We start from the raw sequence: 27,265 nt of genomic DNA on the forward strand, positions 1-27,265 counted from the left end.
TCATCAGCAAAACAACTTTTAAATTTCAAAGAAAATGTAAAATAAAAATAAGAAAAAGAAGACAGCAACAACATGGGTTCTCAAAAATAAGATGACAATAAGACTATTGGAAAAAGCTCATCCAAACACTCAACACAGATTTCATGAATTTTAAATATGAAGCCAAAAATTAATTAATATATTGCCATAATCTTAAAACTTTAAGCTATATATCGAAAAAAACACATAAACTGATTACACACAATATGAAAACAAAGTTAAAACTATGCAGAAGTCACAAATATTACAATCCTTGAACTGAATAAGGTACTAATGTTTTCACACAAATCCAACTTACAACAATTTTGGTTACAAACACAATTCAGCACTCAGGTTTCAGAATCCATAAATTCATACGACAATGTGGTAATACAACAAACGAAATTATGGGATAATGCGACGTCCGATTCCTTTGATCGGCTCTCTCATTTGCCTGAAAATCGGTAGATAGAGAATCTCAAACACAGTGACTATAATAGGATCATTAAAATGTGATATTCCAAGGCAGACCTATGCAAATCCTTGTGATAATCTAAATAATTCAAAATCGATCAAATTGGTTGATAAAAATAATGCAAACTCTCAACTTTGAGGGAACAGCCCGTGCCTTAAAATAGAACACATATAATACCACTGTTAAAGAAACAATATTTATTGTCCAATGAAATTAACATCAAATCTTGATTTCTACAACTTGATCTAAAATGAAGAGCAGTTTATATATATGAGTTAGCAACATCTACACAATGGCTTCTGCAGAGTGGAAGAGAGAAACTCATTTTACGAGCACGAACAAGCTATCGATTAACATTAAATATGAGTTTGGAAAGGCAATGTAATTAATAGATATTTTTATGGTATTTTGATTCGAATATTTTGTGAAGCAGTAATTCTTAAATTAAAAAATCCAACGCAGACAGCAGAGACTCACCTGCAGCAGCTGGGGAAGCAACTCTCGATTCAGAAGCAACATAAGCTAGCCTCAACTGCAAATCGACGTCGACGACGTACCCTTCACTTGTAAAACATGTTTTCACACTAATCCTTCAACAAGGGACTAATGTTTTCACACTAATCCAACTTACAACAATTTTGGTTACAACCACAATTCAGCACTCAGGTTTTCATAATCATCAACAAAATCCTTCGATCGGCTCTTTCATTTGCCTGAAAATCGATAGATGGACAATCTTAACATTGTGACTATAACAGAAACATTAAGACTTGATAATGCAAAGTAGAAAGACTAACCTGTTAGGCAAGTTGCAGAGTGACTTGACCTCAAAAAGAAGATTTGACGAGAAGTCTAAAGGAAAACTTGTCTTTTAATTGATTGACACAAGCCACAGCTAAAGGATTGCACTCGACTAATTCAATGACCTCTATCCAAGAGTGATCATACGGCCAATCGAGCTGTTGTAATTTGTAGCAATGCTGCATGCTTAGTCTACGAAGCATCGGGAAGCTTCCACGTTGAGGTCTCCATCGCACCAAATTGGTGTCCAAAATTTGAAGTTCAATAAGTTTCAAAAAACTCCCCGGTGTTATGTCCCACTCTGGGCCTCGAAATGCATAATAAGATAATTTGAGAATCTCGAGATTTGGCAGCAGCGAACCAATGTCATTCAGGTAATTCCAAGGATACCCCCCTAACCCATGCAAACGTAACATCTTGAGACTTGATGGAAACATTGAAAGAGGAATCGTATTACACTCATTCTTTATCTCGGGATTGTTAACCCAATATTCAAGTAACTCCAAATTCTGGAGTTGGGAGATATAACCCAAGCAACTCAATGGGTTTCTTTCATCATCATCGTCATCATAAGGCTTCAACTCCACTTTAATCCATAATGCCTTTAAATTAGGAATTCTTTTGAGAACTTCCCTTGTACAACTGTTTGCACTCACACCACGAAGTGAGGTGAGTTTGTTCAGCGTAGCATCATCAGTATTAGGGGTCGGTAGGTCCATTCCCCAAATCTGAATATGTTGTAGTTCTTGCATGTCCCAAATTTGCACAGGCATATAAGACTGAACTCCACGCTTTCTAATAAACATATGTGGATGGATAATCAAGAATTGAAGGTGAAAAAGGTTGGATATGGAAGGAGGGAGCTCCCCGTTGCAAGTTAGGGCAAGGTACCGCAGACAAACAAGTTTCAAAATTTCAGTTGGGATATGGTAAAATCGAACTCTAGAAGCAGTTAGTACCCTGAGCAACTTGAAACCCATGGCATGTATTGGGATTGGATATGCATGATAATAACCACAACAAAGGAGAGAACGGACAGTGGATGCACAATCACTTTTTATCAAATCATACACTTGTTTGAAGCAGAATAGACTGTTCCAATGGGCACACAAGCGGCGCTGATCTTTTATAACATCATCACAACCTCGTAAGACATGTAGAAACTTGATCCTACTAGCTTCTACCTTGCATAAGTGCTGCCAACAAGAATGCACGCGATACTGTCTCTCCAAATACCAAGAACTTTTTGTGTCGAGAACAAGATGATACAACGTAGAAAGCTTTTCCAAGAAACCTTCAAAACTCTTTTCAACATTCAGTTCAAGAAAGCCCTCAGCACTCAACAGAAAACTGATCGCGAATGGACACTGATCAATATATGGACGGAAAGCTCCCATATAGAGGAAAAACATTTTTAAATGTTGGGGTAAGTAGTCATAGCTTGGGAAAAGTACCTCTGATATTTGATTATATGCATCCTCGAAAAGTGAGTTTTGTTGTTTGTAGGCTACCTCAGTCCAATATTCTGGGGTCTTGTTGGCTTTTGATAGGAGCTCTGCAATTGTGACTATCATAAGCGGAAGACCTTCACATTTCTCAGCAATCTTCTCTCCCAGTTCCTCAAGTTGAGGAGGGAAACCGTCTTCACTAAACACCTTCTCACCAAACACCTTCTCACCAAGTAATTTCTTACTATCTTCTTCATTCAACAAGCTCAGTCTTATGCCCGTAAGCTGCGGGAGTGTTATTTGTTGTCTACTTGTAAGCAAGTATCCAATCCCTCCACGAATATTCCCTTCTTTCAAGCAATTTATCATGCGACTTATTGCTTGTGTCTCCCAAACATCATCCAACACGATGAGACATTTCTTACCCTGCAATTTTTCTTTCAATAGACCAACTAATTCCTCACCATCATCGTCTCCTTGGGCAAGCATTCGGTAAGCGTTGGCATCCACTTGAGCTAGAACGCAGCGTAATAATTCATTGGGTTCGCATTTTCTGCCCACTTTGACCCATGCTCGAAAGTCAAAATGGCTCCGAATTGATGGATCTTCAAAAATATGTTTAGCAAGAGTTGTCTTTCCAACTCCCGCCATCCCAATAATAGAATCATCTTTACCTTCAAGAAGACCATCTCTGACGTTTTGAAATGCATAAGATCTTCCAACCATCTTTGACTTGATTCCACCAAAATCGATTCTTGAGGAAATAGGCTCGCCTTCTTCTTCAGCCATATTCTTCTTTTCTTTAGTGTACTCCACCTTCATCATCTTCACCGTCATGACGAAGCAATCAACATGGTATTGCAGATTCCGCAGATCTACATAGAATGACAAGTTGTCTCTCTCGCTTTCGAGCTGTGGAAGAATCTGATGTAAGATATGGGATTCGAGTAAATCTTCAAATTCCCAAACTGCCTCTTTGATTCGTTCATCCGCAGCATTCACCTTCGTCCTGATCTTGCTGCAGCTGGTCTCGTCCAATTTGAGCAGAACTTTCTGCAATCGATCCATCTCGTCGTAGGCAGGTTGCAAGATTTGTGGAGAGTGGGAAACGAGAGAAATGCGAGACGATTGTAGAATACGCTGAATCGTATTCTTGAGAGAAGCCGCCGCACCATAAGCCGCCATACCCAAATTATCAGCTGAGATACGATATATTGTTGAAATGAAATTGCTTAGCTCTGCAAATTTCCTCCAAAATGAAGCTTAAACTAAACTGCAATTAACCCAGAATAAAATTCAGTCGCCTAACAAAGAAACGGAGAAGAAGAAGAAGGAATTATAATAAGCAAACGCAGATGAAACAAATGATAGATCTCAGCTCTCTGCTTACCTCTCGACGGCGGCGGCAGCTGCTTTTGATACAATTTCAGAAACATTCAAAACCACATTCAAGAACTTTAGTAAATGATTTGAAAAGATGTGTATAATGTAATGCTAAATGCTAAAGTAATAAATTAAAGTTTGAATATAAATTTAATTCAAAATCATTATTTATGGGATATGAGAAAACTAATGTTGGAATGGGCAAATGGGATCAAAAGCCAACAGCTCTCAATACCAGATCTCGATGCAAAGCATGTGGGAATAGTGATGGCGTTTCAGACGATGTTGAGCGTCATCGAAATACTCAACAGGGATTTCATGTATTTTAAATATGAAGCCATAATCTTAAAATTTTAAGCTATATATATATATAAAAAAAAAACACATAAACTGTTTTCACACAAATCCAACTTACAACAATTTTGGTTACAAACACAATTCAGCACTCAGGTTTCACAATCCATAAATTCATACAACAATGTGGTAATACAACAAACGAAATTACGGGATAACACGACGTTTGATCCCTTTGATCGGCTCTCTCGTTTGCCTGAAAATCGATAGATGGACAATCTCAAACACTGTGATTATAATAGGATCGTTAAAACGTGATAATGCAAGGCAGACTTATGCAAATCCTTGTGTTAAAACGTTTGATTTTGACACGAGAATTAAAGAATTATAGATTAATATTTTAAGTGTGTGATTAATAAAGTATAAAAGTGATAAGGTAAGATAAAGAAGATAATAAAAGTGATAAAGTAGGAGAGAGAAGATAATAAAAGTGATAAAGTAAGAGAGGGAAAATAATAATTATGTGGCAATATACAAAAGTATACAAGTTTTCAAAACTATCTACAAAATATAACCACTTTTGCAGATTCTTCCACTCCATACCCATTTGAATAAAATAGCTTTAATTTTCGAAACTCCCATCTGAAAAGTTTCTGAAAAGTGTTGCATGTGTGTAAGAATTGGGTACATGCCTAAATTTATTCCTTTGTACTCTTACCTACCCACTGCCCCACGTTTAATGCAAAGACTTCAAAAATACCCACCCACGTTAATTAGTGAAAATACTGCCGCTCCACTCTAGGGTTTGTCATCTCCCTCTCGGCGTCTCCCCATTTCCGTCATGGATGCACCACAAGAGGTAGTTATTATCCTACGAACTCTCATTAGTATAATACCGCCGGAAATAATTGGAATGCCGCCGGTGAAAAACGAAAATACCGTCGTGATAATTGATTATACCGTCAGAATATGTGAGAATATCGACCGGTGATATTTTAAGTTTTTCCGGCGGTATTTTGTTTTTTTCCGGCGATATTCGTGTGATATTAGTATTTGTTGTTTTATGTCAAATAAAAATTGTTGTTGTATTTTTTCCACCGATATTCGTGTGATATTAATATTTGTTGTTTTATGCCAAATAAAAATTATTGTTGTATATGATTATAATGAATTCATAGATTTGCTCTTAAATATATCATGTATATTCATGTGTGCTCGATAAACTATTAATTGACAAAATCACAATAAAATTCTTGAAAAGCTACATTACATAAAAAAAAATGATATCCTATAATATTTAATCATATATGTCCTTGGCGAAGTATATTTTAAAGGGATGACTAGTGTTAAATACTGTTGAATTTTGGTCCAATTTGTAATATTAATTTAATTTTTAAAACATTACAATATCACCTTTCAATTTGTTGACCACTTATGATATATCGAGTAATACGTGCAAAAAGACGTAGATTTTTATGTGGCCATAATAATTTCTTTGGAACTATGTGAGAGTATCGAGCTTGCTACATATAGAAATATATAACGGAGATATTTGTGGCCGGAATTACATGTCAACAAAATATATTAAAATTGTAAATCGGATCAAAAGTTATGAATTTACGATCAATCATATTTTAAATAATTCACAGTTATAATCTAGTAGAGGTTGATTTGTTTTTTCGTAAGTTAATTTATATGTAACACCAAAATTAAAATGATTTATGTAGCCAACCTGCTTTATATAGTATGTGCAATAAAATGGTGCAAAGTGAAAAATAAAATGGTGCAAATTAAGTGACTATTCGAATATAATAAACCAACTTTAGAGTTGAAAAATGAAAAGATTACATAGTTTTGTTGCTATAAAATGGTGCAAAGTTAACAGAATAAAGTTAGAAGATTACATAGTAATATTCAAGTTAAAAGAATAATGTTAGTAATATTCAATTTAAAAATGGTGCAAAGTGAAAAATGAATACGTTTAAAAAAGGATTTAATAATATAGAATATAGAACTATAAGGGTTAAATAAATCAAAAAATTATAGAAGGATCTATCGAAATAAAAAATAAAAGTACAAGAACCTTTAAATGGGTTTTGCCTTGTTATATCAATAAAGTTTATGTTTTAATATTATTTTGCATACTGCAACTATAAGTGTTACATTTAACATTATAATTTGTTTTTAATGATTTTTTTTTTAATTATAGGAGGATCATATTTATTTGAGGCCGAGTACAATTAATATGTCTTCACATGTTGGGACACATTACAAGACTAAATACTTGAAAATAGTTAGAAAAGTATTGGATGAGAAAGGTGGTCAAGCATTGCTAGACAGACCACTGAGGGCCTCCAAAATGTACTGTTGGATCATTTCCAAACGCAGAGAGTGTGTCAAACATATTGGTGTTGTGGTATGTTTGGTGCAAGGCTGAATCTTGATGTTCCCGGTACATACGACTCATTCGCCGATTGGCAAGTTCCCAAGAATATTGTCAACATGGTTAGGGGTGAGTGTGGATCATCAATGACACAAAGTTGGATGGGGGCTAGCGAGGTTAGTTTATTAGGTTTGTTAAATTAGGTTGTTCATGCTTTTGATGATCTTGTGGTATGTTGTGGTTACATTTATCTTGTGGCTTGTGTTAATGTGGGTGACGTTGCATTTTTTTCTTGAGGCTTGCATTTAAATTAGGTTTTGGTTGATGGTATAGCTTTTTGGTTTTATACCGTCGGGTAAATTGATAATACCGCCGAAGAAATTCTATTATACCGCTGCGAAAATCAAAGAATACCACGACGGTATTCTTAACTAGTCCGACGGTATATTTAAACACCACGACGGTATTATTAACTAATTTGATGATATTTAAGTGTCAAAACTTGTATGTGCTGTTTCTATAAATTATTAAGGTATTTTGAATAATTGATGCAGATCATTGTTCCATGTGTTATCAAAGAGCATATTGTTATTATTCGAATCTATCCCGGACTTTGGCAAGCAGAATTGTTCGATCCAAAGTATCATGGTTTGGATGAACAATCAAAGATTGATCGGAGCGATCAAATACAGCCACTAATAACTTTGTTCTCTCAAGTATTGGATTGTGCTGGATACTGGGCTTCAAACGAGTTAGCTTTGACGAGGAAGAGCCATCCATTAGAAATGTTCATTCCAGGTCCACATGCAATGATAAATATGCAACGGTATTAAACTATTAGACGATGGTATTAATCAAATATTTGACGGTATTTATCAAAATTACGAAGGTATTTAACTATTATGCGAATGTATTTACAAATCATTGAAAAAAAATACTTAATTACAAACTAAATTGCATGGACACTAACATGATAGATATGTGAAGGTATTAAATCAGTTAGCGACAGTATTTACAATTTCTACGACGGTATTTACATATTATACGACGGTATTAAGTTATGACTCGAATGTATGTTTTCCACATTCAAAAAACACATAATAATAGCAACAAATTATATGTAAACTAGAACGATATATATGCGACGGTATTAAACAATTACTTAACGGTATTTACGAAATATGTGACAGTATTTAAAATAAAAATAAAAATTACCTTTAGTTGATATATATGCGACGGAATTTCTTTATATCCCGATTTTCCAATGAAATGGCAGCTTAGAACCCGAAAGCTTCCAAGAAGAAGAATTATAACTCAACAAATATAAGCGTATATATTTTTTTGGAGATTTTTTTCTTCTGCTTTGAGACAACTTGTTTAAATTGTAGTATGTCGTATTTGATTCATCCTTTCAACATATAAGGGGGTCTTTTGTGTTTAATTTACCCACCCGTGAATGTACTTGGAATAACTTTATATTCACATGAGTGTACTTGGAAGAACTTTATATTCACATGAAAGTAAAAATATCAGGCACCAGACATACTTAGAATACCGTTGGAAATAAATTTAATACCATCGTTGAAAAATGAAAATACCGTCGTCATAATCACTATACCCTCTGAATATTTGAGAATATCGACCGGCGGTATTCTCATTTTCTCCGACGGTATTTTAAGTTTTTCCGACGGTATTTTCTATTTTTTCGGCGATATAAAGAACCTTTTGTGTGTGATATTAGATATGTGCACATAAATATTATTTTCGTGTGATATTAGATATGTGCACATAAATTATTGAAACATATAAAATGTTAGGCACAAGAAATGATAAAACATAACAAGACAAAAGGGGGAGAATCAAAGTACAACTTAATCAATTGTTTCAACTTTCAATAATTGAAAGTATCTGACACCATACAACACGCGTGAAGTGTACAGTGAAATATATATTAAAAAATACAAATGGTTAAAAGTTGTAGATGATAGAAAAAAGTGGTTAAAAGTTGTAGATACTTTTACAAAGTTGGGTACTTTTGCAAATCCCCCTAATAATTATTACCTTATTTGGAAATGTGTCAAGATTTATGGAACGACCCAAAAAATAAAACGTGTCAAGATTCATATGACGGATGGAGTATTTTTAAAGATGCACATCACTCATTAAAGTAAAATATTCACTTTAAAAATCATGTAAAAAGAATGAAAAAAAAAGTGTGGAAACACATGGTTTCCACTAGTTTTCGTAAAAGAAAACGCACCCACCAATAAAGCTAATAATAAAATATCCTATATATAATTATATGGGCCCTAGCCCAAGCTTATCAATTCCATGTGTACATTTTTGCATTGGACGAATCATCTAGCATTCCAATTAGGATTTAAATAAATTATAATTATAAATTACTAGTAAATTTTGATTATAAATTACATGAATGACATTGGCCTCGTATGTGTCACTGACAATAATATTCTTTGCACTACTCGAGTTTTCAAAATTACCAAATAAATCTCAAAATCAATTTATCGGCTGAGAGCACCAATAATACCCTTTCTCGATTTTTTACTTTAAAAACTTAACTTGATTTTGAAAATCAAATTATCAAAATACTTTCCTTGCAAAATTATATATAATACTTTAATTTATTTCAAATAAACTATTTTCACGTTCTAAACCATATAACCAAGTAATTTATAGTGCACGTAATTACTTATTATGCAAATTCATGATTTGACAAAATTCTACTTCGATCAATTACTATTCTCCTTTCGTTTCAAAAATAAAATAAAATTACTATTCTCCTTTTAATTTACCATGGCCCAAGTTATCAAAGCCCATCACATAATTGAATTAACCCCAGTTTTGGGCCTAGTCTATTAATTTCAGCACCTCGGCCCATTTCTTTTTTAATCAACAAACTCTTAAATGCCAAAATCCCCAAAAAAAATATAGACAATTTATCCTTCAATTTGTTTTTAACCCATTATAACTTTGATTTGTTTTTAAAGTCCTAAATTCCATTGGCCCAACTAAAAAGAGAGTTCATCATCTTTTTCTTTTTCATCCTTTTGATCGAACTCATCATTTAATCAATCCATTACCTCAATTCTTAATTAAACAAAAAAGTTGCAAGTACACATTTACATTTGGAATGCAGAGTTATTACTATTAAATTTGTAATTTAGTAAAAAAAAATGTCTAAAATGTATTGAAGACCCAAAAACAAAAATCTGGGGGCAGTATTCCCGTCGAAGTTCAACCTCCCCCAAAAAATTCTGGCTCCACCACTGTTTATGAGATTATTTTTTGCACCCCCAATTTAAAATTCTTGGATCCGCCACTGCAAGCCGGTAATAAGATTTTGTGCATGTATAGAAAACAATTTATAATTCTCGTAAGCAAAATTTATAGATGTTTTAAGTTTTCTTGATGTGTGGTTATTGAATATAAGTAGGTCGATGTTGCACAATCACAATATAATGATGTACTTAATAGAAAGGGTCCATGGTAAAACATATTCATTTTGAAAAAACAAATATCAAATATAGCACCAAACTAAAAACATATAAAATATACAACATTTTATATGTAAAGAATTACAGGAGCTTGAATTCATGCAACTACACATCACATATTTAGTAGCTCTATTTCATATATGCTATATATGATGCAGTCCACGTGTAATTTATTTGGATTTATCATATTTCAATGTGATCATGCTATGATTCACCATACAAGTACTCAGATATATTTAAATACACCTATCTCATGTTGGAAAATTATTCGTAGTGTTTGCAACACAGTTTTAACTCGGGGTTTTTTTTGTTTTTTTATTCAAAGCTCGAAAGATCATAATTAGTTATGTGGAAATTAAACTAATTAAAGAAGTAAAGAACGGTGAAACTTAATAATTCAATTATGAAAAAATAACTTATTAAAAATAATAAAATTCAAAAGGGGTCGAAATTAATTATGAATTATTTAGTCTTCTCTTATTTCAATCATTAAAATCCTAATTGAAATTGATAGTAATTTTCTTTCATACTCCAAAGTGCCATGGATTTTATGAATGATAATTAATCAATTCTTTTCTTTTCTTCTTTGACAACAAGAGCTCTTAATCAGATTCACTTCATAGTTAAATCATCAACATTTTTTGCAGTTATTTATGTACAATAGAGAAGAACAAACATAATTAGCACAATAATTTTGTTCGTACAAACTCCCACCAAATCGTGGCTTTTCAGCAAACAACTTTTAAATTTAAAAGAAAATGTAAACTAAACCTCAAAGAAATAAAAAGAAGACAGCAAAATTTAAAAGATAAATGATGGAGTTGGGCCTTAATTTTGTATTGGGCCAAAATTTTGTTTAGTATATGAAGAAGCCCAATTTGTCTATGTTTTTGAGGAGGCAATTGGTCTATGTTAATTGATAACTGCTTCAGAAATTTTGTGAATGATAATTAATCAATTCTTTTCTTCTTTGGCAACGAAGAGCTCTTAATCAGATTAACTTCATTGCTAAATCAACAACATTTTGAACCTCACAACTCCTGCAGTTATATATTTACAATGGAGAAGAAATAACTTAATTAGCATAATAATTTTGTTCATACAAATCATGGCTTTTCTGTAGTCATCAGCCCCCAATCTTTTTTTTGGCTTTGTCAAGTTTAAGAGGGCATGAATCTTCAGCAAACAACTTCTAAATTTCAAAGAAAATGTAGACTAAACCTTAAAAGAAATAAAAATAACAAAAAGAAGACGACGACGACAACAACAACAACAAAGATTCTCAAAAATAAAAATGACAATAAAACTATTGGAAAAAGCTCATCCAAATACACAACAGGGACTTCATCTCAACAAATTAATGTTCATATTGATGAGTTTCTACTCAGGGATCTCATAAATTTGAAATATGAAGCCACAAATTAAATAGTATATTGGCATGAAAGTTGAAAAATTCGGAGCTGTTAAAGATAAGATGTTCATTACTTCTCCGTTGTTCACTTAATAGCCCGAGTCACAATTTTTCGGCAATTTTTCAAGTTATTCGAAGAAGACAACGCTCATACAGATAATCAACAATGATCATCAGAAAGAAAGAGAAAGAATTTAGAACCTTCGAAGATCTTTAGGTAAGCGGCGACGGCTCATCCATTGTTCAACATCGCGGCCTCTTAGAGACTTCTCGAACCTCCTGAAGGGACTAATGTTTTCACACAAATCCAACTTAAAACAAGTTTGGTTACAAACACAATTCAGCACTCAGGTTTCATAATCATCAACAAAATCCAATACAAATCACAATCCTTAAATACATACGACAATATGTGGTAATACAACATGAATCGAAATCATGGGATAACGCGGTGTCTGACCCCTTCGATCGGCTCTCTCATTTGCCTGAAAATCAGTAGATGGACAATCTCAAACACTATGACTATAACAGAAACCTTACGACGTAATATTGCAAAGTAGTAACACTAACCTGTTTGGCAAGCCGCAGACTCACTTGACCTCAAAAAGAAGATTTGACGATAAGTTGAAAGGAAAACTTGTCTTTTAATTCATTGGCACAAGCGACAGCTAAAGGATTGCACTCGACTAATTCAATTGTGATCCAGTGATCATACTTCCAATCGAGCTGTTGTAATTTGTAGCAATGCTTCATGCTTAGTCTACGAAGCATCGGGAAGCTTCCACGTTGAGGTCTCCATCGCACCAAATCGGTGTCTTGAATTCGAAGTTCGATAAGTTTCAAAAAACTCCCCGGTGTTATGTCCCACTCTGGGCCTCGAAATGCATAGCGGTGTAATATGAGAATCTCGAGATTTGGCAGCAACGAACCAATTTCATTCATATAATTCCAAGGATACCCCCCTAACCCAGACAAACGTAACACCTTGAGACTTGATGGAAACATTGAAAGAGGAATCGTATTACACTCATACTTTATCTCGGGATTCTTAATCCAATATCCAAGTTCGACCAAATTCTGGAGTTGGGAGATATAACCTAAGCAACTCAATGGGTTTCTTTCATCATCATCATCATCATAAGGCTTCAACTCCACTTCAATAATTAATTCCTTTAAATTAGGAATTCTTTTGAGAACTTCCCTTGTACAACTATTTGCACTCACACTATAAAGTGAGGTGAGTTTGTTCAAGGTAGCATCATCAGTATTAGGGGTTGGTAGGTCGCGTCCCCAAATATGAATCAGCTCTAGTTCTTGCATGTCCCAAATTTGCACAGGCATATAAGACTGAACTCCACGCTTTTTAATGAGCATATGTGGACGGATAATCAAGAATTGAAGGTGAAAAAGGTTGGATATCGAAGGAGGGAGCTCCCCGTTGCATGTTAGGGCAAGGTACCGCAGACAAACAAGTTTTAAAATTTCAATTGGGATATGGTAAAATCGGACACGTAGAGCATATAGTACCCTGAGCAACGTGAAACCCATGGCATGTATTGGGATTGGATATGGGTGATAAGGACCATGACAAAGGACAGAACGGGCAGTGGATGCACAATCACTTTTTATCGAATCATACACTTGTTTGAAGCAGAATAAACTACTCCAATGGGCACACAAGCGACGCTGGTCTTTTATTACATCATCACAACCTCGTATGACATGTAGAAACTTGATCCTACTAGCTTCTACCTTACATAAGTGCTGCCAACAAGAATGCACGCGATACAGTCTACTCGAATACCAAATATTTTCTATTTCGAGAACAAGATAATACCCCTGAGAAAGCTTTTCCCAGAAACCTTCAAAACTTTTTTCAACATTCAGTTCATGAAAGCCCTCAGCACTCAAAAGATAATTAATATGGAATGGTCTCTGATCAACATAAGGAGGGAAAGCTCCCATATAGAGGAAGAACATTTTTAAATGTTGGGGTAAGTAGTCATAACTTGGGAAAAGTACCTCTGATATTTGATTATATGCATCCTTGAAAAGTGAGTTGTGTTGTTTGTAGGCTACCTCAGTCCAGTATTCTGGGGTCTTGTCGGCTTTTGATAGGAGCTCTGCAACTGTGACTATCATAAGAGGAAGACCTTCACATTTCTCAGCAATCTTCTCTCCCAGTTTCTCAAATTGAGGAGGGAAACCGTCTTCACTAAACACCTTCACACCAAACACCTTCTCACCAAGTAGTTTCTTACTTTCTTCTTCATTCAACAAGTTCAATCTTATGCCCCCATGCTGCTTGTATGTTATACGTTTTCTACTTGTAAGTAAGAACTGAATCCCTCCAAGAGTATTCTTTTCTCGCAACCAATTTATCAAGCGATCTACTGCTTGTTCCTCCCAAACATCATCCAACACGATGAAACATTTCTTATCCTGCAATTTTTCTTTCAATAGCCCAACTAATTCCTCATCATCATCATCTCCTTGGGCAAGCATTCGGTAAGTGTTGGGATCCACTTGAGCTAGAACGCAGCGTAATAGTTCATTGGGCGTGCATTTTCTGCCAACTTTGACCCATGCTCGAAACTCAAAATGGCTCCGAATTGATGGATCTTCAAAAATATGTTTAGCAAAAGTCGTCTTTCCAACGCCCGCCATCCCACAAATTGAAAAGTGTTTATCTTGAAGAAGATTATCTCTGGCCCATTGAAATTCATAAGATAATCCAACCATCTTAGACTTGATCATTCCACCAAAATCGATTCTTGAGGAAATAGGCTCGCCTTCTTCTTCAGCCATATTCTCCATTTCAATGATGTACTCCTCCTCCATCATCTTCACCATCTCGACGAAGCAATCAACATGGTGTTGCAGACTCTGCAAATCTACAGAGAATGACAAGTTGCTTCTCTCGCTTTGGAGTTGTGGAAGAATCTGAGGTAAGACATGGGATTCGAGTAAATCTTCGAATTCCCAAACTGCCTCTTTTATGAGTTCATCCGCAGCATTCACCTTCGTCCTGATCTTGCTGCAGCTGGTCTCGTCCAATTCGAGCAGAACTCTCTGCAAGCGATCCATCTCGTCGTAGACAGGCTGGAAGATTTGTGGAGAGTGGGAAACGAGAGAAATGCGAGAGGATTGTAGAATACGCAGAATCGTATTCTTGAGAGAAGCCGCCGCACCAAAAGCCGCCATACCCAAATTATCAGCTGAGATACGATATATTGTTGAAATGAAATTGCTTAGCTCTGCAAATTTCCTCCAAAATGAAGCTTAAACTAAACTGCAATTAACCCAGAATAAAATTCAGTCGCCTAACAAAGAAACGAAGAAGAAGAAGAAGGAATTATAATAAGCAAACGCAGACGAAACAAATGATAGATCTCATTTCTCTGCTTACCTCTCGACGGCGGCGGCAGCTGCTTTTGATACAATTTCAGAAACATTCAAAGCCACATTCAAGAACTTTAGTAAATGATTTGAAAAGATGTGTATAATGTAATGCTAAAATCGATCTATTGATGATTTTGAAGGCAATTGTGTGGAAGAAATTATGAAGATTGAGCAATCAACCAGTTGAAAATTATGAGAGCTGCTTCAAAAATCAAGAATAGTAGCAGCACTGATAATCAAGATAAGATGGGCCCCCTTACTACGACGCATGAACAAGAAAAGTAATGGTAAGGTAAGAATTCTGAAAAAGAAGGAAAGTTTTTAATTTTTAACTTTTTTTAAGCATTTTTTTTTATTCTCAGAATTCTTGCCTAGTTACCTATATATATATATTTAATACTATATTATTGTACTCTTTCAAATACTCTACAAATTATACAAATAAATAGAAAAGTGACTTAGCATAAATTAAAAGTATCATTTATTTTTATACAAAATATCATTTCCTTTTATAAAAAATTACACAACGGTTATCAGGATACCTCACACAATTAAAGTCAGATGAAAGTTGAAACTGCCTACGTGATTTAAGTAAGTCTCAAATTAAAGTTGATACCTCACACAATTCCTAAACGATATAGTTGGATTAGTAATGAAATATTGTCGTTTCATTATAAAATAAGTCTCAAATTTTTATAATCATTCCCATGATTTAAGGATGCAGGTTGTGATTCAAGATTGTGAATTCGACATTCAATACTTAAGGGTTTGAAGTTCGCACAATTGGGATTTCAAGGTGTAGATTAGTGATTGAGTCGTGAGAATTGAACATATTCATCGTGTTCAAAAGCCGGGGTAAAAAAAGGTTTGTGCATTGTGTTTAAAATTGTACCCTCTCTGTTCACTAAAAAAAAAGGCTCTCATTCTAAGGTGAATACATGTTTTAATAAAACTGTTATAAGAATTTATTTTAATAGGACACTTAAAAAAAAAGGAAGTATCTTGTAAGAATTTGCATAGTTAAGCCAATGAGTTGCAAAAAGGAAAAATAAATGAGACAATGGAATTTAATATGTATATAGTCATAGCAATTTGTAAATATTCATTGATTAGTAGGTACATAATTAATGGGGCATGACCGCATGACACCCATCATTGTTGTTTGACATAATGTCCATCCAATTTAAACTTAAAGAATGAAAATTGTACTCCTTCCCTCCGTCCCACGAATCTTGACACGAGAATTAAAGAATTATAGATTAATATTTTAAGTGTGTGATTAATAAAGTATAAAAGTGATATGGTAAGATAGAGAAAATAATAAAAGTGATAAAGTAAGAGAGAAGATAATAAAAGTGATAAAGTAAGAGAGAGATAAAGTAATAATTATTACCTTATTTGAAAATGTGTCAAAATTCGTGGAACGACCCAAAAAATAAAACGTGTCAAGATTCATAGGAAGGGGGAGTATTTTTAAAGAAGCACATCAATCATTAAAGTAAAATATTCACTTTAAAAATCATGTAAAAAGAATGAAAAAAAAGTGTGAAAACACATGGTTTCCACTAGTTGTCGTAAAAGAAAACGCACCCACCCATATAATAATAAAATATCCTATATATAATTATATGGGCCCTAGCCCAAGCTTATCAATTCCATGTGTACGTTTTTACATTAATCTAGCATTCCAATTAGGATTTAAATAAATTATAATTATAAATTACTAGTAAATTTTGATTATAAATTACATGAATGACATTGGCCTCGTATGTGTCAATCACTTAAGAGACAATAATATTCTTTGCACTACTCGAGTTTTCAAAATTACCAAATAAATCTCAACATCAATTTATCGGTTGAGAGCACCAATAATACCCTTTCTCGATTTTTTTACTTTAAAAACTTAACTTGATTTTGAAAATCAAATTATCAAAATACTTTCCTTGCAAAATTATATATAATACTTTAATTTATTTCAAATAAACTATTTTCACGTTCTAAACCATATAACCAAGTAATTTATAGTGCACGTAATTACTTAGTATTATGCAAATTCATGATTTGACAAAATTCTACGTCGATCAATTACTATTCTCCTTTCGTTCAAAAAAAAATAAAAAAAATTACTATTCTCCTTTTAATTTACCATGGCCCAAGTTATCAAAGCCCATCACATAATTGAATTAACCCCAGTTTTGGGCCTAATCAGCTACCAAATTAAATGAAACAGTGTGAGTTCCCCACTCCAATTAATATTTTTTGGAGCTCAGTGTGGAAAGAAGATCAGAAACGTGTTACGATTGGATTAATCTTTCCTTGAGCTGTATTGATAAGATAAGATTGAGTCCCTTACTACCACGCCATAAAATACAATTCGCGCTTTGTTAGAAGTTACAATGCAAAGGATTTATTTAATAGTATTATTAAAAGTTTAATTTTGCTAGAATCTGTCGATTTAAAATTAATAATGTAAAGATGAAACCTAGCTAGAAAATAAATATTTTAATCTTCTTTTTTTTGGGTTGTGTTTCTTTTAATGACGACAAAATTGGGTGACGTTTAATTAATTAAAATTAATTTTTCATATTGAATTTAGATGATTTTTATTATATTACTATAATTTTTTTAAAAAATTATCCAATGATTGGTTAAAAAAATGATAAAAGTTTTATAAAATAAAATGAAATGAAATATAAACTTATACTCATAAAAAATTATTGATTATTTTTTTTTTTTTTTTTACATACGAATGCACGTCATCTAAAGGCTGCCCCCTCCTCGGCCCGTTCATCGACTGTGCCACAATCCAAGGCTTGAACTTGTCACGTTTAGCTGATAAATGTGGCAACAAGAGCACTTAATCACAGCCTTCTCTGCAGATTCACTACAATGGAAAATAACAAACTTCAGGAAACAACTTTTAAATTTTGAAGACCGAAAAAAATGAGTATTATGTGGCGAACTAATCCACGTAAACTCTAATTCAACAATCCAATAATTGAAAAAAATTGGGAGGACGAAATTGCAAAAATTGAAAAGGTGGTGATTTAATTTGCTACACTTCAAAAGTCACGTTAAAATTGCAAATTCGAAATAGCTCGTGATTTTATTTGCCAAAACCTCAAGAAAATAAAAATAACAAAAAGAAGACAACAACAACAACAACAACAAAGGTTCTCAAAAATGAAAGTGATAATAAGACTATTGGAAAAAAGCTCATCCAAATACACACAGGGACTTCATCTCAGCAAATTAATGTTCATATCTTAAATTTGAAATATGAAGCCACAAATTAATTAGTATATTGACATGAAAGTTGAAAAATCCGGAGGTGTTAAAGATAAGATGTTCATTACTACTACGAAATCTTCAATAGGCATGTAGTTAATGTGTTGAGAGTTTACTTTCTTCCGACAAGTTCTCCATCAGCATATCTTGCCTGAGTCACAATTTTTCGGCAATTTTTCCAGTTGTTCGAAGAAAACAACGGTGTTAGGTGAATCAGGAAGGGGAAAAAAGAAACAGAGAAATGAAATAATCAACAATGATCATCATCAGAAAGATAAAGAATATAGAATCTTTGAAGATCTTTAGGTAAGCGGCGAAGGCTCATCCATTGTTCAACATCGCGGCCTCTTAAAGACTTTTCGAACCTCCTGAAGGGACTAAAGTTTTCACAATCCAACATAATCATCAACAGAATCCAACATAAATCACAATCCTTAAATTCATACGACAACGATGTAATACAAACAATCGAAATTGTGGGATAACGCGGCATTGACCCCTTCGACCGGCTCTCTCATTTGCCTGAAAATTGATAGATGGACATCTCAAACACTATAACTATAATAAGAAACCATTAAAAAATGTGATATTGCAAAGTAGAAAGACTAACCAGGCAAGTTGCAGAGTCAATTGAGCTCAAAAAGTAGATTTGATGAAAAGTTCAAATGAAAACTTGTTTTTTAATTGATTGGCACAAGCCGTACAGCTAAAGGATTGCAGTCGAGTAAATCAATGACCTCTATCCAAGAGCAATCATACGGCCAATCGAGCTGTTGTAATTTGTAGCAATGCCACATGCTTAGTCTGCGAAGCTTCAGGAAGCTTCCACGTTGAGGTCTCCATCGCACCAAATCAGTGTCGTCAATTTGAAGTTCAATAAGTTTCAAAAAACTCCCCGATGTTATTTTCCACTCTTGGCCTCGAAATGCATAGCATTCTAATTTGAGAATCTCGAGATTTGGCAGCAGCGAACCAATGTCATTCATGTAATTCCAAGGATACCCCCCTAACCCAACCAACAATAACACCTTGAGACTTGACGGAAACATTGAAAGAGGAATCGTATTACACTCATACTTTATCTCGGGATTCCTAACCCAATATTGAAGTTCCACCAGATTCTGGAGTTGGGAGATATAACCCAAGCAACTCAATGGGTTTCTTTCATCATCATCATCATAAGGCTTCAACTCCACATGAATTTCTAAATGCTTTAACTTAGGAATTCTTTTGAGAACTTCCCTTGTACAACTATTTGCACTCACACCAACAAGTGAGGTGAGTTTCTTCAAGGTAGCATCGTCAGTATCAGGGGCTGGTAGGTCTCTTCCCAGTATCTCAAGATGCTCTAGTTCTTGCATGTCCCAAATTTGCACAGGCATATATGACTGAACTCCACGCTTTATAATGATCATATGTCTACCAATAATCAAGAATTGAAGGTGAAAGAGGTTGGATATGGAAGTAGGGAAGTCCCCATGGCAAGTTAGTGCAAGTTACCGCAGACAAATTAGTTTGAAAATTTCAATTGGTATATGGTAAAATCGAACTCCAAGAGCATATAGTACCCTGAGCAACTTGAGACCCATGGCATGTATGGGGATCGGATATGGGTGATAAGGACCATAACAAAGGAGAGAACGGGCTGTGGATGCACAATCACTTTTTATCAAATCATACACTTGTTTGAAGCAGAATAAAGTGTTGCGATGGGCACACAGCCGACGCTGGTCTTTTATAACATCATCACAACTTTGTAAGATATGCAGAAACTTGATCCTACTAGCTTCTACCTTACACAAGTGCTGCCAACAAGAATGCACGCGAAACTGTCTACCCATGTACCATGAATTACTTTTGTCGAGAACAAGATGATACCACTTAGTAAGCTGTTCCAAGTCACCTTCAAAACTTTTTTCTCCATTCAGTATAAGAAACCCCTCAACACTCAATATAGGATTGATAAGCTTTGGACTGATATTAGTATATGGACGGAAAGCTCCGATATAGAGGAAACACATTTTTAACTGTTGAGGTAAATAGTCATAGCTTGGGAAAAGTACCTCTGATATTTGATTATATGCATCCTCGAAAAGTGAGTTGTGTTGTTTGTATGCTACCTCAGTCCAGTATACTGGGGTCTTGTCGGCTTTCGATAGAAGCTTTGCAACCGTGACGATCATAAGAGGAAGACCTTCACATTTCCACGCAATCTCCTCTCCCAGTTTCTCAAGTTGAAGAGGGAAACCCTCTTCCCCAAACACCTTCTCACCAAGTAATTCATTACTTTCTTCTGTATTCAACAAGCGCACTCTTTGGAACCCATCCTTCGCTGTGCATACTATTTGTAGTCTACTTGTAAGTAATAATCGAATCCTTCCAACAATATCTTTCTTTCTCAAGCATTTTGTTACTTGTTTCTCCCAAACATCATCCAACACGACGAGACATTTCTTACCCTTCAATCTTTGTTTCAAGAGTCCAACTAATTTCTTCTCGTGATCATCTCCTTGGGTAAGCATTTGGTAAGCGTTGGGATCCACTTGAGCTAGAACGCATCGTAATAGTTCATTGGATTCACATTTTCTGCCCACTGCAACCCATGCTCGAAACTCAAAATGGCAACGAATCGATGGATCTTCAAAAATATGCTTTGCGATAGTTGTCTTTCCAATGCCCGCCATCCCACTAATCCAATAGGGGTTCTTGTTATTTTCTTGAAGAAGATAATCTCTTGCGTTTTCAATATAATCAGATAATCCAACCATCTTTAACTGGATTCCACCGAAATAGATTCTTGAGGAAATAGGCTCACCTTCTTCTTCAGCCATATTCTTTACCTCAATGATGTACTCTTCCTCCATCATCTTCACCATCTTGACGAAGCAATCAACATGGTGTTTCAGACCCAGCATAACTACAGAGAATGACAAGTTGTCTCTCTCGCTTTCGAGTTGTGGAAGAATCTGAGGGAAGACATGGGACTCGAGTAAGTCTTCGAATTCCCAAACTGCCTCTTTTATGAGTTCATCCGCAGCATTCACGTTCGCCCTGATCTTGCTGCAGCTGGTCTCGTCCAATCGTAGCAGAACTTCCTGCAAGCGATCCATCTCGTCGAGGACTGGCTGTAAGATTTGATGTGGAGATAATTGTACAATACGCAGAAACGTATTCTCCAGAAAAGTTTCTGTCCGCACAGCGAAATCATCAAGTACAGAGATATATCGATGACGAAAAGATCCAAGACGTAAAGGTCGAAGACGAAAAGATCGAAAACGGTGCATCGTATTCTTGAAATGAGTCGCTACACCATATAAGGCCATTCCAAAATGATCAGTTGCGATTTCGGTTTGTGGAGAGGGCGAAACTAAAGAAATGCGAGACGATTGTAGAATATGCTGAATCGTATTCTTGAGAGAAGTCGCTGCACCATAAGCCACTACAAAAAAAAATATTGCGACACAACCAATTCCGTCATAAAATTACAACGGACTAACGACGATTTACATTTTGAATAATTAACGACGGAATTTGCATCGGTTTGTTATGACAGAATAGGATTATAGAGCACAATTAAACAGAAAACATAAAGAAGACACATATTTACGTGGTTTTCCAATTTGGCTACATGCACGGACGGAGAGGAGAACAGATTTTATTATGCGGATAGAGATTCAGATCACAGATCTCAAGACCATATATAGTACTGAGATAAATCACCAAAATTGGGCCTAAACTACATATGAACTTCAAGACATTTTGACCGAAAAGCGGGAAATTCAAGATATAACAACAAATCTACTACGGAATAATTTGAACAACGGAATTAACGAAATAATTTCAGTCATAAGAACTTACTACGGAATAGAATTGTTGAAATGAAATTGCTTAGCTCTGCAATTTTCCTCCAAAATGAAGCTTAAAATCAACTGCAATCAGCCCAGAACAAAATCCGGTGGTAGAAATTGCCTAAGAAAGAAACGGAGATGAAGAAGGAATTATAATAAGCAAATGAAGATGAAAAACAAATGATAGATCTCAGCTCTTTGATGTACCTCTCGTGGAGGAGTTGTCGCAAGTCGGCGGCGGCGGCAGATGGTTTTTCGGTGGTGACGAGATCGCCGGAATAAGATGGAAGAGAAAGGAAATGGAAATCTTCTAATGGAGATTTTGCCAAACAAGGAGCAGTGCCGCTGCTAATTAATAAAATGAATCTTATCCCAAAATTTGCTTCGAAATCAACTTGGCTTTTAATGTTTTCAACTACCAAATTCAGTTCCCCACTCCAATTAATATTTTTTGGACGCCATAAAATACAAGTCGTGCTTTGTTTTGCATGGCTATTGATTTCCAGTTCGGATCCTCTGTCCCAATTTTCTGTCCCACTTCGTGTCCCCAAAGCAAAACTACAGCGTTTTGATTTAAATTAACTATCTTTTCTTTTGTTAACACTCCCACAGATCGGCTCGGCTGGTTGAAGCCGCAAGTCTTCTTCTTCTTCTTCTTCTTTCCTTCTCCATCTAAATCTCCTCTATTCTCTCTTGGAAAATTTCTCTCTCCACCGAAAAATGGGATTTCATATTCTGCACGGGATTTGTTATGAATATTCAAAATCAATCTTTCTCTTGCTTCATTCTTTTCTTCTTCTTCTCCACAAAGCTTTCATGCTCGATTTTTATTAATTTTCTTTTTCCAGAAGAATCGATTTAGAGTGAAGAACATCACGACATCCATTTTCGATGCAATCGAACATTTTACCTTGAAGACGACGGGTGAGTTTTCTTTTATGTGAGTTCTTAACTAAGTACACTTGGCTCTTGATCTATACATAAATTATTTCTTCTGCCCATTTTCTATGTATTTTTGCGTTAATGTGATTCTTGATTGAGTGAAAATACTGTTAGGATATGAAGTCTGGCGATATACATACGTGAGATGGTGTATAAATAAATAAGATCATATGTTCTATCAATTTGAACTGAATATTGAAAATTTTCACATCAAGATGATGAACTGAAAACTGGCAAATATCACATCCATTTAATCATTGGTTAAATTAATAATGTTTGTGAAATTCGTTTCAACTGTAAATTGGCAGTAAATTAAGATTGATTTTTTATATATAAATTAACAAGTTATTGTTCTGCTACTTTACACGCTTGCTGACTGCTGCATTTTTCATGCTGAAACAAATATTGAGATTTTTGTTCAAAACTGATCTCTAGATGTTGCTTCCCTGTTCATCTCTGTTCTTTTCTTTAGCTGATCTCATCTCTCTCCTCCTCTATCAGTTATTAAAATTGCAATAGTAAATAGTGTTGGTTGCATACAAATTTAACGTCTACTTTATTCAATTTTGTATAAAGGAATATTTTTTTGTATTAAACCTTTTTTTTTTTTTTTTTTGAGGAAAGTATTAAACCTTCATTACATAATTATTTAACGTATTGATAAGAGAAGATTAATATTTTTTGGAGCGTATCGATAAGAGAAGATTGAGTCCCTTACTACGACGCCATAAAATATGGCCCAAGTCGTCTAAAAAAAATATATGGCCCAACTTATCAAAGCCCATAAAAAATTACTACTTCTCTTTCTAATTTACTATGGCCCAACTTATCAAAGCCCATCACATAATTGATTAGACCTAAGTTTTGGGCCTAATCTATTAATTTTAGCACCTCGGCCGTTATTTTTTTAATCAACAACTCAAAAATATATCTCCAAAAAAAAAAAAAAAAAAAACAACAACAACAACTCAAAAATACCAAAATCCCCAAAAAAATCCTAGAGAGTTTCTCCTCCAATTTGTTTTTACACATTATAACTTAGTTAAAATTTTGAATTTCTAAAATTAAGAAAATACTCTATATTAAAAAGTTATTAATTTATCGATAAATTAGTAAATTATTAATATCAATTTAATACATTAAGAAATTATTAATTTTTTGATGTAATTCTTAGGTCCCAAAGTTATTAATTTATAGAAATTGTGTCATACTCCCTCCGTCCACGACATCGTTTTCACATTGGAACCTAAGAATCTCAACTATCACTATTAGTTAATTAGTCTTTTAATTATTTGTTAAAAAAACAATTAGACATTTGTAATGGGACATACAATTATGAAAAATAGGATATTTGTAATGGGATGACGAGAGTAATATTTATATACGACTTAGTGTATATGTGATATGTGCCGAGTTATTGTTATTTTCATATATTTAATTAGTTAAGTAGTTAAATTCTATAGTATATTTATCATTTTTAGGATTTTAAAAAGAGTTCTAGATATATATACATCAAATAGATTTTTTAGAAATGCAATTTAATTAATAAATATTTTTATAGTATTTTAATATTTAATAAATTAATATATTCTTCTAAATATATAATATTCACACAATTACCCTTAAAATTAATTAAATATGTAAAAGGGATATAATATGTAAATATTTTGGGTACAATACACTTTTTCTGTTAGTATTATGAGTTTTGATTTGAATCTTGAGGCAAAGATATTAGGCAGACCTATGCAAATCCTTGTGATAATCAATTGAAAATCGATCAAACTGCTCGATAAAAATAATGCAAACTATCAACTTTGAGGGAACAACCTGTGACTTAAAATACAACACATATTATTACCACTAGTTAAAGAAACAATATTTATGTCCAATAAAATTAACATCAAATCTTGATTTCTATGACTCCATCTAAAATTAACTGATGGAGTATAAATTTATACTATGAGTTAGCAAATAGCAACATCTACACAATGGCATCTGCAGAGTGGAAGAGAGGAACCTCATTGACTCAGCTCGATTCGTTTGCTTCTTTCTTGGATCCTTCAAGCTGCAATTCCTCGCCAGTAAGGCGATTCATACCTACAACGCGAAGAAGGCAACGAGTAGCGATATATGATGTGCCCTTGCAACCGAGCTCGTCACCAAATATATGATGCTCACAATGCTATACACGAACGTGTTTGCAAGCTAACGAGCCCAATACTTTCAGTTACTCGATTCATTTATAGGTTATGCATTATACATAATATAATAATCTACAGGAAGCAGATGAGTCGATTTTAGTAGACATGAAGCAGTAATTCTTAAATGAAAAAATCCAAACAGAGAGCAGCTAGAGACTCACCTGCGGCAAGGGAAGCAACTCTCCATTCAGAAGCAACATAAGCTACCCTTCACTAATCCTTCAGAAAGGGACTAATGTTTTCACACTAATCCAACTTTCAAACAGTTCTGGTTAATTACAAACACAATTCAGCACTCAAGTTTTCACAATCATCGACAAAATCCTCCGATCAGCTCTTTCATTTGCCTGAAAATCGATAGATGGACAATCTCAAAAACTGTGGCTATAACAGAAACATTAAGACGTGATATTGCAAAGTAGTAAGACTAACCTGTTAGGCAAGTTGCAGACTCACTTGACCTCAAAAAGAAGATTCGACAAAAAGGTCAAAGGAAAACTTGTCTTTTAATTCATTGGCACAAGCGACGGCTAAAGGATTGCAATCGCGTAAATGAATGATCTCTATCCAAGAGTGATCATACGGCCAATCGAGCTGTTGTAATTTGTAGCAGTGCCACATGCTTAGTCTACGAAGCTTCGGGAAGCTTCCACGTTGAGGTCTCCATCGCACCAAATCGGTGTCGTCAATTTGAAGTTCGATAAGTTTCAAAAAACTCCCCGGTGTTATGTCCCACTCTGGGCCTCGAAATGCATACTCGCATAACATGAGAATCTCGAGATTTGGCAACAACAAACCAATGTCATTCATATAATTCCAAGGATACCCCCCTAACCCAGACAAACCTAACACCTTGAGACTTGATGGAAACATTGAAAGAGGAATCGTATTACACTCATACTTTATCTCGGGATTCTTAACCCAATATCCAAGTTCGACCAAATTCTGGAGTTGGGAGATATAACCTAAGCAACTCAATGGGTTTCTTTCATCGCCATCATCATCATAAGGCTTCAACTCCACATCAATTCGTAGTTCCTTTAAATTAGGAATTCTTTTGAGAACTTCCCTTGTACAACTGTTTGCACTCACACCAAGAAGTGAGATGAGTTTGTTCAAGGTAGCATCATCAGTATTAGGGGTTGGCAGGTCCCTTCCAATTATCTCAAGATGCTCTAGTTCTTGCATGTCCCAAATTTGCACAGGCATATAAGACTGAACTCCAAGCTTTTTAATGTACATATGTGGATGGATAATCAAGAATTGAAGGTGAAAAAGGTTGGATATGGAAGGAGGGAGCTCCCCGTTGCATTTTAGGGAAAGGTACCGCAGACAAACAAGTTTCAAAATTTCAATTGGGATATGGTAAAATCGAACTCCAAGAGCATATAGTACCCTGAGCAACTTGAAACCCATGGCAACTATTGGGATTGGATATGGGTGATAAGGACCAACACAAAGGAGAGAACGGACAGTGGATGCACAATCACTTTTTATCGAATCATACACTTGTTTGAAGCCAAATAAACTATTGTAATGGGCACACAAGCGACGCTGGTCTTTTATTACATCATCACAACCTCGTAAGACATGTAGAAACTTGATCCTACTAGCTTCTACCTTACATAAGTGCTGCCAACAAGAATGCACGCGATACCGTCTACCCAAATACCAAGAATTTTCTGTGTCGAGAACAAGATAATACCCATGAGAAAGCTTTTCCCAGAAACCTTCAAAACTTTTTTCATCGTTCGGTTCAAGAAATCCCTCAATACCCAAAAGATTATTAATATGGAATGGAATCTGATCAGCATAAGGAGGGAAAGCTCCCATATAGAGGAAGAACATTTTTAAAT

General features: G+C 34.7%; 6 protein-coding genes across 10 annotated transcripts in view; all 6 read right to left on the reverse strand.

Moving 5' to 3' along the window:
• LOC131026596 (putative late blight resistance protein homolog R1A-4) overlaps window positions 1-15,331 on the reverse strand; it is a 43,850-nt gene extending 28,519 nt beyond the window's left edge. Inside the window, exons 1-2 of one of the 2 annotated variants that reach the window (XM_057956501.1) lie at window positions 15,138-15,331; window positions 12,023-15,020 (exon numbers count right to left, since the gene is read on the reverse strand). In XM_057956501.1, coding sequence (XP_057812484.1) covers window positions 12,329-14,932 — 2,604 coding nt within the window. In that variant the 5' untranslated portion in view covers window positions 14,933-15,020; window positions 15,138-15,331 and the 3' untranslated portion in view covers window positions 12,023-12,328. Of the gene's footprint in view, window positions 1-12,022; window positions 15,021-15,137 lie in introns of those variants that run through there. The other variant, XM_057956503.1, reaches the window with a different exon arrangement.
• The window catches only part of LOC131026599 (putative late blight resistance protein homolog R1A-10), a 73,208-nt gene that overhangs the window by 29,085 nt on the left and 16,858 nt on the right, over window positions 1-27,265 (reverse strand). The window contains exon 5 of one of the 2 annotated variants that reach the window (XR_009102350.1): window positions 25,039-25,305. The exons of the other annotated variant lie outside the window; for it this stretch is intronic. The gene's annotated coding sequence lies outside the window, so the exon portion shown is untranslated. Of the gene's footprint in view, window positions 1-25,038; window positions 25,306-27,265 lie in introns of those variants that run through there. 2 annotated transcript variants of the gene reach the window in all.
• Window positions 247-4,723, reverse strand: LOC131026593 (putative late blight resistance protein homolog R1A-10). Of its 2 annotated transcripts, XM_057956497.1 has the most exons (5): window positions 4,133-4,723; window positions 1,291-4,015; window positions 1,125-1,206; window positions 971-1,025; window positions 247-472 (listed from the first exon to the last, which is right to left on the reverse strand). In XM_057956497.1, exon 2 carries the CDS (start codon window positions 3,925-3,927, stop codon window positions 1,321-1,323), a length of 2,607 nt encoding a protein of 868 aa, XP_057812480.1. In that variant the 5' UTR covers window positions 3,928-4,015; window positions 4,133-4,723; the 3' UTR covers window positions 247-472; window positions 971-1,025; window positions 1,125-1,206; window positions 1,291-1,320. The 2 variants fall into 2 exon arrangements, with proteins under 2 accessions (XP_057812480.1, XP_057812479.1); XM_057956496.1 differs by having other exon boundaries at window positions 971-1,206.
• Window positions 18,926-27,265, reverse strand: part of LOC131026591 (probable disease resistance RPP8-like protein 4) — a 44,966-nt gene continuing 36,626 nt past the window's right edge. Inside the window, exons 6-7 of one of the 2 annotated variants that reach the window (XM_057956492.1) lie at window positions 25,571-25,756; window positions 25,312-25,481 (exon numbers count right to left, since the gene is read on the reverse strand). The gene's annotated coding sequence lies outside the window, so the exon portion shown is untranslated. Of the gene's footprint in view, window positions 18,941-25,311; window positions 25,482-25,570; window positions 25,757-27,265 lie in introns of those variants that run through there. The other variant, XM_057956493.1, reaches the window with a different exon arrangement.
• On the reverse strand, window positions 19,099-21,702 carry LOC131024750 (late blight resistance protein R1-A-like). The gene is made up of 2 exons (XM_057954287.1): window positions 20,192-21,702; window positions 19,099-19,837 (listed from the first exon to the last, which is right to left on the reverse strand). Exons 1-2 carry the CDS (start codon window positions 21,700-21,702, stop codon window positions 19,099-19,101), a joined length of 2,250 nt encoding a protein of 749 aa, XP_057810270.1.
• LOC131024751 (late blight resistance protein R1-A-like) lies at window positions 25,872-27,257 on the reverse strand. The gene has a single exon (XM_057954289.1). The coding sequence runs from the start codon at window positions 27,255-27,257 to the stop codon at window positions 25,872-25,874; it is 1,386 nt and encodes a 461-aa protein (XP_057810272.1).

Source organism: Salvia miltiorrhiza, chromosome 5 (assembly GCF_028751815.1).
Source record: "Salvia miltiorrhiza cultivar Shanhuang (shh) chromosome 5, IMPLAD_Smil_shh, whole genome shotgun sequence".
NCBI classification, from domain to species: domain Eukaryota; kingdom Viridiplantae; phylum Streptophyta; class Magnoliopsida; order Lamiales; family Lamiaceae; genus Salvia; species Salvia miltiorrhiza.